This window comes from Coffea arabica, chromosome 2c (assembly GCF_036785885.1).
Source record: "Coffea arabica cultivar ET-39 chromosome 2c, Coffea Arabica ET-39 HiFi, whole genome shotgun sequence".
NCBI classification, from domain to species: domain Eukaryota; kingdom Viridiplantae; phylum Streptophyta; class Magnoliopsida; order Gentianales; family Rubiaceae; genus Coffea; species Coffea arabica.
In genome coordinates, this window is record NC_092312.1 from 55186891 (window position 1) to 55201004 (window position 14114).

A 14114-nucleotide genomic window follows, 5' to 3' on the forward strand; every position below is an offset into this window, starting at 1 on the left:
CTCGCTAGGCATACTCGAATAGTATCGCCATTACATGAATGTTTGGTTACGGATCCGAGTGGGTGTTGTTGGATGGAGGTAGTAAGTGGAGCACTACGGTCATGTTACTACATAAGTTGACGGAGAGTCAACCCTAAATGGCTTGAATCGGTTGAGACATGGAAAGAGCTCCTGAGAGTTTATGTATCCTTCCTTGTGTGTTATTTTCTACTTGTGCACTTAAATGAAATGTCACGTTTAAAAGTTGTTTAAAGCATGTTATTTGATTGATTGGTGTTACTTACTTGCCTATTTATTTTCTTGGTCTCGCTGAACATTTGCTCATCCCTTTAAGTTTGTTTTTCTTAATAAGATTTGGAGGTAGATTGGAGGTTCTAGACTAGCGATTTGGTGGATGCTAGTATACCTTTTGTATGAACTTTTGGTGGCTCTTAAAGTGTAATTTTGTTATTGTTGGTTGGTGGATTGTTATCATAACTTTTAGCTTAGAAGTTGTGGCTTGTATATTCGAAATACTTCTTAATTAAGTCGATGGTTATTTTGTGGCTCTATATTAAGTTTGAACGAGTACGTGAGTCCTGACGAAAGTTGGACAGGCGTACCGCTAATACCCTAGGATTCGCCCTAACGAGAAGTGGGGGCGTCATAGTAAGTGGGAGGATTCAAATCTGAAATTTTTTACTTGCATCCTCTCCTAATATCCAACATAAGAAAACACAATACTACAAATATAGATTTTTTTTCTTCACCATAAAAGGAAAAAACAGTTGACACTGTAAGCAAAACTAATTTGGCTAAACCAGCACCAACGTGGCCATAATCCTAAATATATCTCTTTGTGCATCAATTCACCATGTACCTAGGTCACCAGAAGTCACCATATAAAGACTCCCATCCAATTAAAAAACTTTTGTTTTGTAGGTAATAGAGCCTTCTTGTCATTGTGGGCATGTTCAATACTCCAACCTTTCTTTTGTATGATTCCATGGTTACTGAATGGCGGTTAATAACAAAGCAGATATTTCTGTTAAAAGACTCCTTCTAACCATTCATATATCCCTCAAACTGCACTGGTCACTTTCCTTTTTTTTATTTGCCTTTATTAAAAAGGTAAGCAAGAATGAAAGAAGGAACCATGTGGATAGAATTGGTTAGTAACACGTCCCAATCCAAAGCCACGAAAATAAAACGAAAAAGGAGGGAAAAAAAAAAAAAAAAAGCGGCCTACATTCATTTATCTTAACCATTGCTGCACAAGCTAGAAAATCGTCTTTCAGAAATCAGTACAAAACAATGAAAATGTGACGCTCTTCGCAATATATTCAGCATTCCTTACTCCAAAGCCACCCAAAAAAAAACTACATTCATTTATCTTAACCATTGCCGCACAACCTAGAAATTTGTTTTCAGAAATCAGTACAAAACAATGAAATTGTGACACACTTCGCAATAAATTCAGCATTTAGCACTACTTAGAATAATTACTCAACTGGCACTTAGAATACTCACATGCAGTACAAAGTTTTACCTTCCCAATTGTATACTAGATGGTTTTGTATCTCTACTGCCATTGGGTTCTACAACCTTCATTGAGAAGCTATAAACAATCATGATCAATGCAAACTTCATTGAAAAGAAACAGCTGAAAGTACGATTGTCCAAGTCATTATCATTCTAATTCCTGTAGTTCCACTTGAAATACCGCTGATCACAAAACTGCACTCACACAGTTCTCCCAAGTCCCATATTTTGAGCTGAAAGTTCCTCCACCACTTTGTTGTGCAAATTCTGAAATAACTGCACGAGCACAAATGTCCCACGTCCTTGCCATCTCCAAAAGTGACATAGGCTGTGAAAGACTTCTCAGTGATATACTGAACTTGGACCTGGCTTTAATAGAAAGATCTTCATACTCTTTACTGCACATAAGATTTATTTGATACAATCTCAGTGAAGAGATCTAATTGAAGCTACAAGAAGTACAAAAAATGAGGGGAAAAGAAATGAGTGGTCAGCGGTATTACAAAAAGACAGATGTTTTGTCGCTTCAAGAACCTTCAAAGCACAAAAAGGAACAAAGAAAAACCTTTTCGTGTCACAGCTATAGATAATCGATAACCTGATTAACTATATCAATTCATATTTGACTGCATGTTATCCTATCATCCCATCAATTGTACACATCCATCTAAAGAATGACTGCTTTTAAATTGGGCATTCCATGTCAAAAGGTGCAGAGAGGTTCAACACCAATTGGACCTCTGTCTCTCTCTATCTCTCTCTCCTCCCCCCTCCACCCCCCCCCCCCCCAAAATCCCATCTCCCTTTTCCTCCCTCTGAGCCTGTTCTATCTACAGAACCCCACATCCACCCATATATCCAAACACATGGCAGGGTCTCTAGGGCCTACTTCATGTTTCTTATATTATCCTTCCAATCCTTGCCACCACAGATGATGGCTAGTGCAGTTTGGCTATAAATATATATCAAGATAAAGGTATCCATAAATGTCTATTTACAGATCAAAACACAGAATTGAATAGGATCCACATTTTATGTTACTTACCTAACTTCAACAGGATACTTGTCCAAGAGTATAGGAGAGGAATCAGGATAATTAGTTGGAATGAGCAATCGCAGAGGCTGAATTGGAGACTGAAACAACATTGAAGAGACAAATAAACTAAGGCCTGATGCTACTAACAGAAATGAGTGGCACACTAGCATTCTAACTAAAAAGCATAAGAATCTTACCGTCCGTGCTGAAGCATACTGTGATTTCAGGTTTGGGCTAAGAGCTACAGCACTGAAAGAGCACTTGACAATGGTCCCTTCACCACCATCAGCTGCAGCAGCTACTGCAGTTGGATCAACATCTTCATCGCTGATATCAACCACAGTATCTATGAGGCGTCGATTTATCTCATGTATCTCTTCCACAAGGGCATGGTTGGCCTTCAACCAGTCACAAATTGTTCGATCAGTAAATAAGTGCATCATTGACAGAAATCCACATAAGTCCAATGATAAGCATCTGGAGAGGCATCTACACTAAATACAAAAAACATCCACAACTGTCTTGGATGCCAGACACATCTAATAAGCTATGCTAGTTTCAGATGACTAAGAATGGATAACAGAAAATCAGCGTGATGATTTTCAGACTTCATGTTGATTGGTATTTGTTTAAAAACAATAAACTTTCCTGTTCAGAACAGAAATCTATGCTATATAGGGGGAGGGGACTTCTAGTCTAGTGTAAACAATTTTGCGTCACCTTATCTTCTTCCTAAACCGCTACCATATCTCCTCTTACAAAGTACCATGTATTTCTTCTTATTTTAATTTCCACTTATTTATAAACCCTAATTTTTATTAGCAACTCCTAATTATGGTTGCCAAATAACTATCCATTTAAACACTATTTTGGTGAATTTTCTACTATTATATCATCAAAATTATAAAACCAACTCTCGTGAAAATGATTTCAACAAATATACCCAAAAATTTTAATAATATTCTTCCTACTGGTTGCACAAACATTAGTGTGTGCCTTGAACACTAGTATGTTTTATTCCAGGCTTACCAGTTTATAAAGCACCAAAGCAGAGCATTACATAGTAATGCTATGATCAACTAAAGCAAATAAAACCAAGAGGCCACAACAAAGAATCAAAGATGCCACAAACCAGCAGCCTGGAATCGTATCCTCATTGCCTTGGCCCATGGCAGAGAACAAGAATATATGAGAGGAAAGCAGCAGAAGAATAAAAGAGGAGGAGAAGAGCCAAAACCTGATTTTGAAAATCAATAATACAAAGAAGTGATTCAGGAGATTGAAAACTTAAAAATATTGAATTGCCAACTTGCAAGAGAATTATGCCACGTAAAGAGACCATTAATATGTTCAAACAATTCCCACAGGTTTTAATTCCAAAAATGGGAGGGACGCAAATAGCAAAGCATATCTCCTTCAGAGCCACAAGGTGCTCCGGACAACTTCAATGTAGATACAGTGAATCCTGGGTTGCAGTTCTACATCACATTGTCTATTGCATTTTGGGAAAGCAAACATATCAGATCCTGACCAAAGGAAGCATGTAAGATTCTAAAACTAGATGTGCTAACATCTCTTCTAACATCATCAAATTTTAGATGGAATGAGACGGTTAGCTTCCCTTCACCATTAGTTAATCTACCATGGAGTAAGATAAGAAAAGCATATAGCTTGCAATCCTAAGCAAACATGGAGATAGTAACTTCCACATATACAAACTGTGCATTGGCTCAATTGTTTTAGACAAAAAATTGTTTTAGATCAATAATGATGGACAAGGAAATGGAAAAACCTCATTCCTTGCCCTTTTGATACTTGATGTAGCTGTGGATTCCAATTCAAAGGCATCAGAACCGTTTAACTGCCTCATACTGTCATTCACACTACCAACAGGTGAAACAACATTGGAAGGCATTGCACTCGTAGAGCGCCTCATTTTCTTTGTTCCAGTAGGTCCATCTTGTGTGAAAAAGTTTCTTGCTTGCAAGCGACATTTTGTCATTGCGACCAAATCCTCACCAACAGCAGCTCTTGATCCATTGCCTGGTGCAGATCCAGCTATCCTATCAACCATACTGACAACTGAGCTTATATCATCAATGGAGGCAACCAATGCTTTATTTGAAATTGATTTTACCTGAAAATGACAAATATAGATCTTATTTTCTAACTGAGAAGGTGCAGAAACATGTTAAACAAAGAACTCGGTTCGTGTAAAATTATAATAGAAACTAACCGCTTTAATCAACCGTTCATGCGGCTTCTCGACAGTATGTGGCTTGCATGGCATTGCAGTTGATGTGCTGACATGAGCTCCATCCAAACTCGTAAATTCTGCAAGCAATGGCGAAGCTGATATCCCAGGAGTGCCAATTGCTAGTGATTGGGCTGCTGCAGACACAGTAATTGCATGTGAGGGTCCAATATTTCCAGCATTTGAGAGGGATGAAATGCCAGAATTTAGTTTTTCTGACTCGCCAGGCATAGGTGACGGAGCCAAGGGAGTCGAAGGAGATGGGACCACAAAGGGTGAATTTGCAGTCTGCAATGGAGTTCCAGTCTTTGCTATAGATGTCAGCATACTCTGCTGATCAATTTGAGGCGAACCATGCGGGGGAACCTGAGGCGATGCTGCCTGAAGGACTTGCGGTGAAGAAATAGGAAATGGGCTTCCCGACTTCAACTGTTGGTGATGATACGCTGCTCGCTGGCTGTTGGTATGGAATTGCTGGAAAACACTTGATTTAACACTTATCTGCGGTCTCACCTTCAAGTCACTTGAATCAGTTACCTGATGTAGTGGTGACATTTGGTGTCCGGGCAGCTGTGAAGGCTGCTGCTGTGGCTTCATTTGTTGGTGCTGTTGCTGCTGCTGTTGTTGTTGCTGCTGTTGTTGTTGCATTAGCTGTTGTCTTTGCAAAAGCTGCTGCTGCATCTGACGGGGATGCAATTGTTGTTTCAATTGCTGGGTTTGCAACATTTGCTGCTCCTGTTTTTTAAGCTGCTGGTTCTGAATCATAGTCGAATTAGGCTGTAGAGCATTATTGAGGTTTGATTGCAGCGCAGTCATGCCACTTTGCGATGATAAAGAATTTATGTTCATTGTTTGAGGACCACTGGCAGTATTCTGCTGTAAAGAGCTTATAGCTACCTGCTGCAACGGGTGAGTATTACTTTGTCCTGGGTCCAAAGTCGAAGCAGGCTGTAGGGTACTCATCATATTCTGTTGCAAATTCGAAACTGATGGCACAGAGGACAATGTGTTCTGCTGCAGGCTGGTCAAGCTACTTGGCTGCATTGGTGTTATGGAACTCTGTACATTCATTGGCTGCATCTGTTGGTTCATTTGATTTTCCTGGGGCTGTATTTGAGGAATTTGAGTCTGAGGCTGAGAGTGCTGCATGTTGGACATTTGCTGTTGGGCAAGTTGCACTTGTTGCAAAGAAACGGGCCTCCGGGGCCGATTTGTAGTAAGAATATTGATTATCTGTTTTTCAATGGAAGCCAACTTCTCCTTGTGACTGATCTGAATGTCATTCTTGGTACATCGCAAGAATCCTATTAGGCGTTCCAGCATGAGCTTAAAGAATTTGAGCTTTTCAAGCTGCTCATTTCTTGGTTGTTGAGGAAGAGAATCATGCTACAAAAGGACAAGACTTTCATTAATAAGAATCGGGAACAAAAGAATGAACCTTTCTAACAGAAAATTAAGATATTTTGTTCCTTTGTTTCTCCCACAAATTTTCTCCCATTTCTGCAACTAAAACATACTGGTATGGACAATAACAAGCACTAGCATGCACAAGCCCATTGTCTATACTTGATCAACAAGCACATGACTGACAAATGGACTCGGGAACAAACGAAAAGTTTTTCCTGGCTCACTGCACTTGATAAGAGGACAAGTTGACTGTTTCTTCCTGGTTAACACATTAGTAGATTGATACTTAAAGACCTGAAAAGTGGATGCAGATTGCAAAGTACCACTCTGCAATGCTTTGATAGAACAATAATCACACATAAGTTACACATACCTGTTGCAGCTTTCCAGCAATTTTCATGTACATGTCATTTAATTCCAGGAAATACATGTCCTTCATGGATTTAATCTGCAAGTAAATTTTGCAAATGAGAACATGGTTGCAGATGGAATCTACATACTGAAGCTAAAAAATCATTCTATACCATTACATCTCCTAATTGAAAATGAAAAGATCATATATCAATACCTTTTGATAAACCTCCTCCTGCCAATCTCCACCACTTGCATTCCCCGTCTGAGCTGTTGAATCTAACGAAGCTACATAAAGTTTCAAATAGGATATCATATATGTTATTGGTATCAAAGGCAATAATTACTTGTGAGATAAAAGATGAGATTAGCACGAGTAGCAGTAAAAAATAGGAGCATTGCCATGGCAAGCAAGAAATTGCATAAACAAACATAATTTGCAAAAGATGAAACATAATTTTGCCTAAAAATGTAGAACATAAAAACCCATTGGCCAACATTTAACAAATTAGTGAAAATTAAGGCACTATAGCCTTAAAGATGTCTAAGAATTAATAACCAAGCAGATGTTTCAAATAAAACTACAAGAATAAAAATTCACAAAATCTTATCATGATGGGATAACAAGCTAACTTCAATGCATGTTATCAGAATGACAACCTACATTAGGATGTTTAAAGATCAATACATAAATTCTGGAAAAGTACGTAATCCTATCCTGAGAAAAGTGCGCAAAAGTTCATAGAGAAATGCACAACATAAGAACAGATCAAATAACATTGAAAACGAAATAATCAAAAACTACTTGGGAAATATTAAAAAAGAAAGAGCACAAACTTGATGATGCCTCAGGATGGGCTCTTTGTGGCTGAAATAACTGCTTCTGCTGTTCTACAACATTCTGCTGTTGAAGCAAAGAACCTGTAGGTTGAATATTTTGCTGCATATCTCTTTGCAACGCATTTGACTGCTGCTGCATATGTTGTAGGCCCCCTGGTTGTGCTTGAATCTGTGATACCATCTGTTGCTGCGGTTGCTGTGGCTGTTGATTTTGGCTTGGTAGCAATGCTGTTGCATTCTGCTGCATTTGTTGCTGTACCGCAACCTTAGATTGCTGTAACATGACGACAGAATGCTGACTTGTTGGCAGGGCAGAGTTACCAGGTTGAGTCCCTAGCATTGACTGCTGATGGAGCCCAGAAACGCTACTTTGAGGGGCCAATTGTTGTTGATGCATACTCGAAAGGCTGTTCTGTTGACCAATTAGCTGCTGCTGCTGCTGCTGCTGCATATTGTTCTGCTGGCCTATCAGCCTTTGTTGCTGTTGCTGCATATCAGGCATGCTATTCTGTTGGCCAATGAGCTGGTTGTGTTGAATATTTGTAGCACCAGGCTGCTGCCCAATCAGCTGCTGCTGTTGTTGATGTGGCTGCTGTGCTGCAGGCAGTAATGGCTGTTGAGCCATGGAGGTTTGCTGCTGATGCAACATGGAAGCCTGTTGCGACTGTTGCTGCTGTTGTTGCTGCTGCTGTTGCTGCTGCTGTTGCTGCTGCCTCAAAACTGCTTGAGACTGCTGCTGAATTACTGGTTGAGTCACTTGTTGCATAGAAGACTGTTGATTCTGCTGGAGGCCAGATAGAGGAGCTGACTGCATTACAGATGGCTGCATAACAACTTGCTGGGAGGTTTGAATTTGAGTTGGTTGCAAAAGATTTTGCTGCTGCTGCTGCTGGATATGAGATTGCATAAGGGGCTGTGCCATTCCTCCTCCTTGTTGTAACTTTTGTTTCATGTACTGATGCTGCAGCTGTTGTTGATAAAGATAATGCTGTGGATTCTGTGTCTGCTGGTGTTGCTGCAAGGGAACAACCTGTTGTTGTCCAGCCTGCATCTGTCTTTGAGAATTAGTGAAAACATTTGAAGGCATCACCTGTCCCATGGAACTCCCTACTGGGTTCTGAGAAACACTGGGAACACTCTGCATGTTCTGCAAATTGGAGTTCTGACCAATATTAGGCATGGGAGCCTGCTGCAAATTACCAGCAGTTGGAAGTGTAGAAGCCAAAATAGCAGAATTCTGGACTCCCGTTGATGTCATATTAGTCTGCATGTTTTGTGGTAACAGCTGTTGTCGGGATTGTGATTGGCTGCTCACCACTGGCATGGGAAGTGGCTGGTTCTGAATTTGGGATTGCATGCCATGGACAGCTATCAAGATGAACAGATGCACACAGAGAAGGAGAGAACTCATTCATTAGACATCATCGAAAGGATAGAACCACAAAGGAAAAAGACGTTTATCTCAAATGTCAAAACCAGCAAAGCACAACAACAAATGGTACCAAAACTAACCCAAAAGCAGTAACACTAAAGTCCAAAGCAATCAGGTGATAACCTACCCCAATCCTTCTTAACCTTTTAAAACAAAAAGTACATATATCTTCTGCAACTAAATGTTCCATCAACTTTTTTGATGCAGTCTCAGTTTATAACTCACAGTAGTCAACCATTTAGAGGTGGCCAGCAAGAGAAACCTTAGGCCTAGAAAGATACTGACAAATCCAAGCAAGCTTAATTAGTGGGTGTAAAGTGAGTGGATTTTGAATCACCCATTTAGATCCAATTAAGACAATAAGATCATATGAGAGAGAGATTAGTATGCCACTGGATTTTTGGCAATACTCTCTGAAGATCAGGATGTGCAAAAACAGCAATTAAACATTGATTGTGTGGACATCAGATAAAACAGTATTCTGGATAAAAGAAGATATTGATAACGAAACTGCACGTACCACTGCTCACTATTTGGCATCATAAGAAAGCTAGATTGCATCTCATAAACTTCAAAAGACAGTAAACAACAGATGGACTTACATGAAGTTAAGTCCGTAATATGTTGACTAGATTTAACTCTTATTTCTCATATGGGATAATATCCTTCAATCATACAATTAATTATTGACTCTAAGACAAGATCCTGAAGTACTAAACACAAAATATAAAATCCTACGGAAAAAGAGCTAACTTACCAAAATGCCTATCAAAACCAAAAAAGGAACAACTGAACGCATGAAACCAAAATTCCTGCTAAACACGCTTGGCTAGAGACTCCTAATTAAGATACTTTTGTGTTAGTTACCTGGAATCTTCATTCACCCCAGGCAGGACGGGATATGCACCTGACACAGTCAAAAGCTTTTGGGTATGTCAACTGTTGTGATGCGATGTTGATGGCCAAGGAGGAGAGATGGGCAAGAAGTCTCATGAGATGAGAAGAGAATGGAAGAGGAAGAAGGGTGGTTCTGTGGAGGGAGGAGAAAAGAGGGGAAAGCCAAAGCCACTCAAGTTTCAAAAGAAAAATACTCACATCCCATGGCGTATTTTCACTGCAGACATAAGGGCTGCTTCTTTTGTTGGAGGAAGATGTGAAATCGTGGCATCTGAGAGTAAGAGAGGCTATGATAAATTGAAAAGAGGCACTCTGTTTTGATGTGACGGCAGCACAGAATGACTAAGATAGAGATAGGGTTTGACAACAATATCTACTTTGCCCCCACTATTTCAACTTTAATTACTGAATAAGTAACTTAATGTTTCTGCAATTTTTCCCTTTTCAATAATAATTCATCCCCTCCTACTGAAATACGTTGTAACCCAGCTTATGTTTCTTTTCAATTTAATCGCACATCTAATTGATCTTTTTCTTAGCATATATGCTTTAAACAAGTTTTGGATATTTTAGAATGATTTGTGTTTAAATCTTATGTACACGAGTATAAGAGATGCAACCACACACCTGTACCCAAAATTGGGCAAATATCCCCGGATCCTGTAATTTTCAAATATGGAAATCTGACACTTCAACATGCAACTGCACCCAGACACCACCCAAGTCTATGTAACGTAACTTTAAAAATGTCTTCCTATATTCCAAAGTGTGCTGATTAAAGCCTGAGAGAAATTCTGGAAATCATTAACTGTTGTTTTGATAGACCACATGACAACTTTATATGGCTAGTCAAGCTGGCAACCTTTTGTCAGACCAAAACATAGACGCACTTGGACCACATGGCACGTTGGGTTTTGTTAATACAGGTAAGATACCTATTCATATAGTTCCGTCAGTTCCTCACAAATATCCATGCCTGACTACTAAAGACAACATCTTTTAAACTTCGTAGAAACAACAAGGCCACTGGATCCGAAGGTTCATAATTAATTCATCTAAGTATGGCACAAAAACATCATAGGTCATCAAAACTACTAATTAGCCATGAAGAGGAATTAGCCATCAGCACAGGCAAATATTAGAGAACATTAGCAGCACCAACTCCTATTACATTCAAAAAAGAAAGATGACAGATGAAAAAGTTGAGGGGATCAGTACCACAATCCAAGAAAGTGAATATGCCATCCAATTACCTTGGTCTGGAGGATTTTTGCTTGCATTGGCAGCATTAGCTTGTAGTGGATTAGCCATGGGATTTTGGGACTTAGTTTCCATTGTCAGCATCTTCAAAGATATCTTTCTCAGATAATCTGACTGCAAAAAATAAATCATGTCCAGACGAAAAAATTAATAACCAAATAATGAGAAACAAGAGTAACTTAATAAAACGGACCAACAGCAAAATTTCGCGCAGGATCAATGGAAAAAGGATGCAAGTGATACATTAAGACCATACATGCTGCAGAATTGCATGGCTACCTGGCTAGTTGCTGCAGTATAAATCTTTTCCTCAAACCTCACAGCAATTTTCTTAAGTTCTTGCAGCCCCTCTTGTCCAGAGAATGGCAGGTGCCTCTTCAAAGTCTCCATTCTGCACATGTGAGCACATCTGAAAATTAAACTAAAATCTGCTTACAACCTTACAGAAGTACATCAACAACAGGAAACAAAATCATAAACCAGCTCCACAGTTGCACACTACCATGCAAAATCAACTTAGGAAAACAAGCATCTTAAATTCAATAAAGGAAAACCAATAGCAAGTAAACCTACAAGAGTTTAGAAACTATACTAAATGCAGAGTCTTCTAAATTTCAGTTTTCCACATCATGGCTTCCCAAACAAATTGTGTTAATCAGGAAAGCCATAAAAGTACTGTAGAAGTTGCGCATGAATTAAAAGAGGAAGTGTAACAAGAAGTGGAAGAAGTGAAGGAGGGAAGGCAGAAGAGAACTTAGTCTTGAAACACAAAGATATGAGGATTTCATTCTTGAAACTTTTTTCAACTCCATGTATATAACTTGAAACACAAAGACACGAGGATTTCATTCTTCAACATATTAACTCTCTCAACTCGGTATTTTCTAATCTCACCAAGGAGTCCTTCAACGGAATCCATGCATTTAAAATATCAGAAGAGGAAAATTCTGGCAAAGATAAGTTCAAAGCTACACATTCTCGGTAAAAGATGTAGTAGTGCAACAAATATAAGAATTCCACACATACAACACATTATCCAAACGACATATTGTATTAACATACACTCCTCTGGAATAAGACAGAGCCCATGAAGCATTGGAAGCTCCAAGAAGCTTCCAATTCTTCCTCAACTCCATTCCCAATAATACCATAAAATCATCCAGAATCTCAAACATATTAGTCTCCCACACCCAATGAAAATTAATTATTCATACTGGAAAAATAATTATCAACACCAACTAAACAAATAATATATTTTTCTAGTATTACATTAAATAAGAAAAATCACAGTTTTAACCCAGGTAAGAGCCTTCAAGAAAGTCCAGAAAAAAAAAAAATTTTTACCAGTTTCCAAACCAGATATCAATCTAAAAAAATTTTAAAAAAAATTGCATACATATATAATCCAAAGTAAAGAGACAAAGCAAAAAGAAAACGAGGGGTTACATCTTATTTACGATTCTTTGACGAGAATCAGCTTGGAGTTGAGTCCTCCAATCGCCGCTGTCAATAGTAGCGGGCGGAGCTGGATTTGGGACAGCCGATACTTCTCCACTGCCGCCTACTTGACCACCTTGAGGAGGACCCTGAGCCATCTGGCCTTGAGGCGCCCTCCAACTGTTTTTATCCATTGCCGAATCAAACACAATTTGGCCGACAGAAATAAATCGAAAAGCTTGAAACCCAATAAAACAATTCGGAAATTTACCCGTGAGCATTAAATCTAGGGATAACTTCAGAAACCTCCACTGAGGTTTTTGACAATTTCATTGACCTCCCCTGAGGTTTCCACAATGACATTGACCTCCCTTGAGGTTTAGGATTTTGTAACAAAATCAGCCCCTGATGTCAAAAGTGAACAAAAAAAAGTGTTTTTAGGAAAGAGAGGGAAATTTATTCCCATAAATGCTCATGAGGTAAGTGTACAAGTTATATTAGTGAAATAATAAAAACTAATAAAAATCAGAAATAAATTAGAAAAAGTGAGGGGATGTTAGTGAAATAAAGAAAAAGAGTCATTGACCATTTACTTGCACAAAGCTGTAGCAATGGCTACTACTATCTTTTGCAATGTTGAAGAATTATTATGAACTATCTAAGTTATGCTATCCAATAGGTGTACATCATCCAATAGTACTAGAGACAAAATGCTAATGAAATAAACTAAAAAGTTGCTTGTAAAAACACTCTTCCTGATTGACGATTAGCCAATGGTCCGTGGCAACCAGGAAGTTGCAAGATTTGAACAAAACCAAGTTAGCACTAGCCTTACAACCAAAAAGCCAAGAGTACAATCAAAGAACAGCAATACAAGTAAAAATTGCTCCAAATCAAACAAATATAACAGCAACAAACCTTGTTATTAACACCATCTAGAACAATACGATTCTCTTGCTTCCATTTGACATAGTCTGTGCTGCTGAACTTGGTGAATCCCTTGAAATTCAGGCCAAAAAAATGTGCCAAGACCAAAAACAAACAAAACTTCATGTAAAGAGTAGCAGAGCAGCCTCAAGTCCTTCACTGGAGACATTCTCCCTTCTTTTCTCAACTAACCAAGTGGACACATAATGGGAACTCATCAACTCCCTTCTTTTTCATGCCAACATCATAGATCCTGATCTTTGGATCTGGAACACCACGGCAGTACCTTGACTTTGGATACGGTTTTTTTTATCTTCAACATATTATGGACAAGCATTAAGAAGGACGCTACTTTCACTTTAAGCATCAATATTTAAGGTGGAAAAGAGTGATTTGTTGCAGAAACTAAGGTGGAAAAGAGTGAATTGAACAGGTTCATGAGCAATGCAGAGACTAAGTTATTTGCCATATGCTCAAGTTGCAACATTATAGATCCATTAAATGAAACAAGCTAAGAACTAAAATAGTCATTTATGAAACCTTAACAGTAATAAGGTGCAAACCAAAACTGCAATCCAAGAGTAATATCATTTTAGATTTCATAACCATGCATTAAATAAATAGAAATGCAATCCAAGACTATCCAAAACACCATCTGCCTTGAAGCAATTCAAGCAGAGGGTGAGGATTGCAAAACCATTGTTTAGTCATAGTTTCACATAACACCATATACAAAAGCATAAGTAGGCATC

At 38.7% G+C, this 14114-nt stretch overlaps 1 protein-coding gene and 1 long non-coding RNA gene across 8 annotated transcripts; both read right to left on the reverse strand.

The window, feature by feature from the left end:
* Positions 1-1443: 1443 nt before the first annotated feature.
* LOC113727362 (mediator of RNA polymerase II transcription subunit 15a-like) lies at positions 1444-12693 on the reverse strand. 7 transcript variants are annotated; one of them, XM_072075988.1, is made up of 13 exons: positions 12445-12693; positions 11278-11407; positions 10992-11112; positions 7407-8777; positions 6787-6857; positions 6592-6666; positions 5349-6197; positions 5036-5285; positions 4794-4948; positions 4350-4694; positions 2755-2955; positions 2567-2655; positions 1444-1919 (listed from the first exon to the last, which is right to left on the reverse strand). In XM_072075988.1, exons 1-13 carry the CDS (start codon positions 12627-12629, stop codon positions 1709-1711), a joined length of 4053 nt encoding a protein of 1350 aa, XP_071932089.1. In that variant the 5' UTR covers positions 12630-12693; the 3' UTR covers positions 1444-1708. The 7 variants fall into 7 exon arrangements, with proteins under 7 accessions (XP_071932089.1, XP_071932087.1, XP_071932088.1 ...); XM_072075986.1 differs by having other exon boundaries at positions 5036-6197; XM_072075987.1 differs by having other exon boundaries at positions 5036-6197; positions 11278-11389; positions 12445-12692.
* Positions 9694-10009, reverse strand: LOC140035348 (uncharacterized). The gene is made up of 2 exons (XR_011839484.1): positions 9937-10009; positions 9694-9748 (listed from the first exon to the last, which is right to left on the reverse strand). It is a non-coding gene; the product is annotated as an uncharacterized lncRNA (long non-coding RNA).
* Positions 12694-14114: the final 1421 nt, after the last annotated feature.

Bases quoted from the DNA above. Each gene is read 5' to 3' on its own strand.
- LOC113727362 (XM_072075980.1), bottom strand. From the start codon at position 12,629: ATGGATAAAAACAGTTGGAGGGCGCCTCAAGGCCAGATGGCTCAGGGT. The intron at 2,956-4,349 runs GTTTTTCCATTT...GACTGGTTGAAG, and splicing joins TCAAAAGGGCAAGGAATGAG to GCCAACCATGCCCTTGTGGA. The intron at 2,656-2,754 runs GTAAGATTCTTA...ATGTTGTTTCAG, and splicing joins AGTATGCTTCAGCACGGACG to TCTCCAATTCAGCCTCTGCG.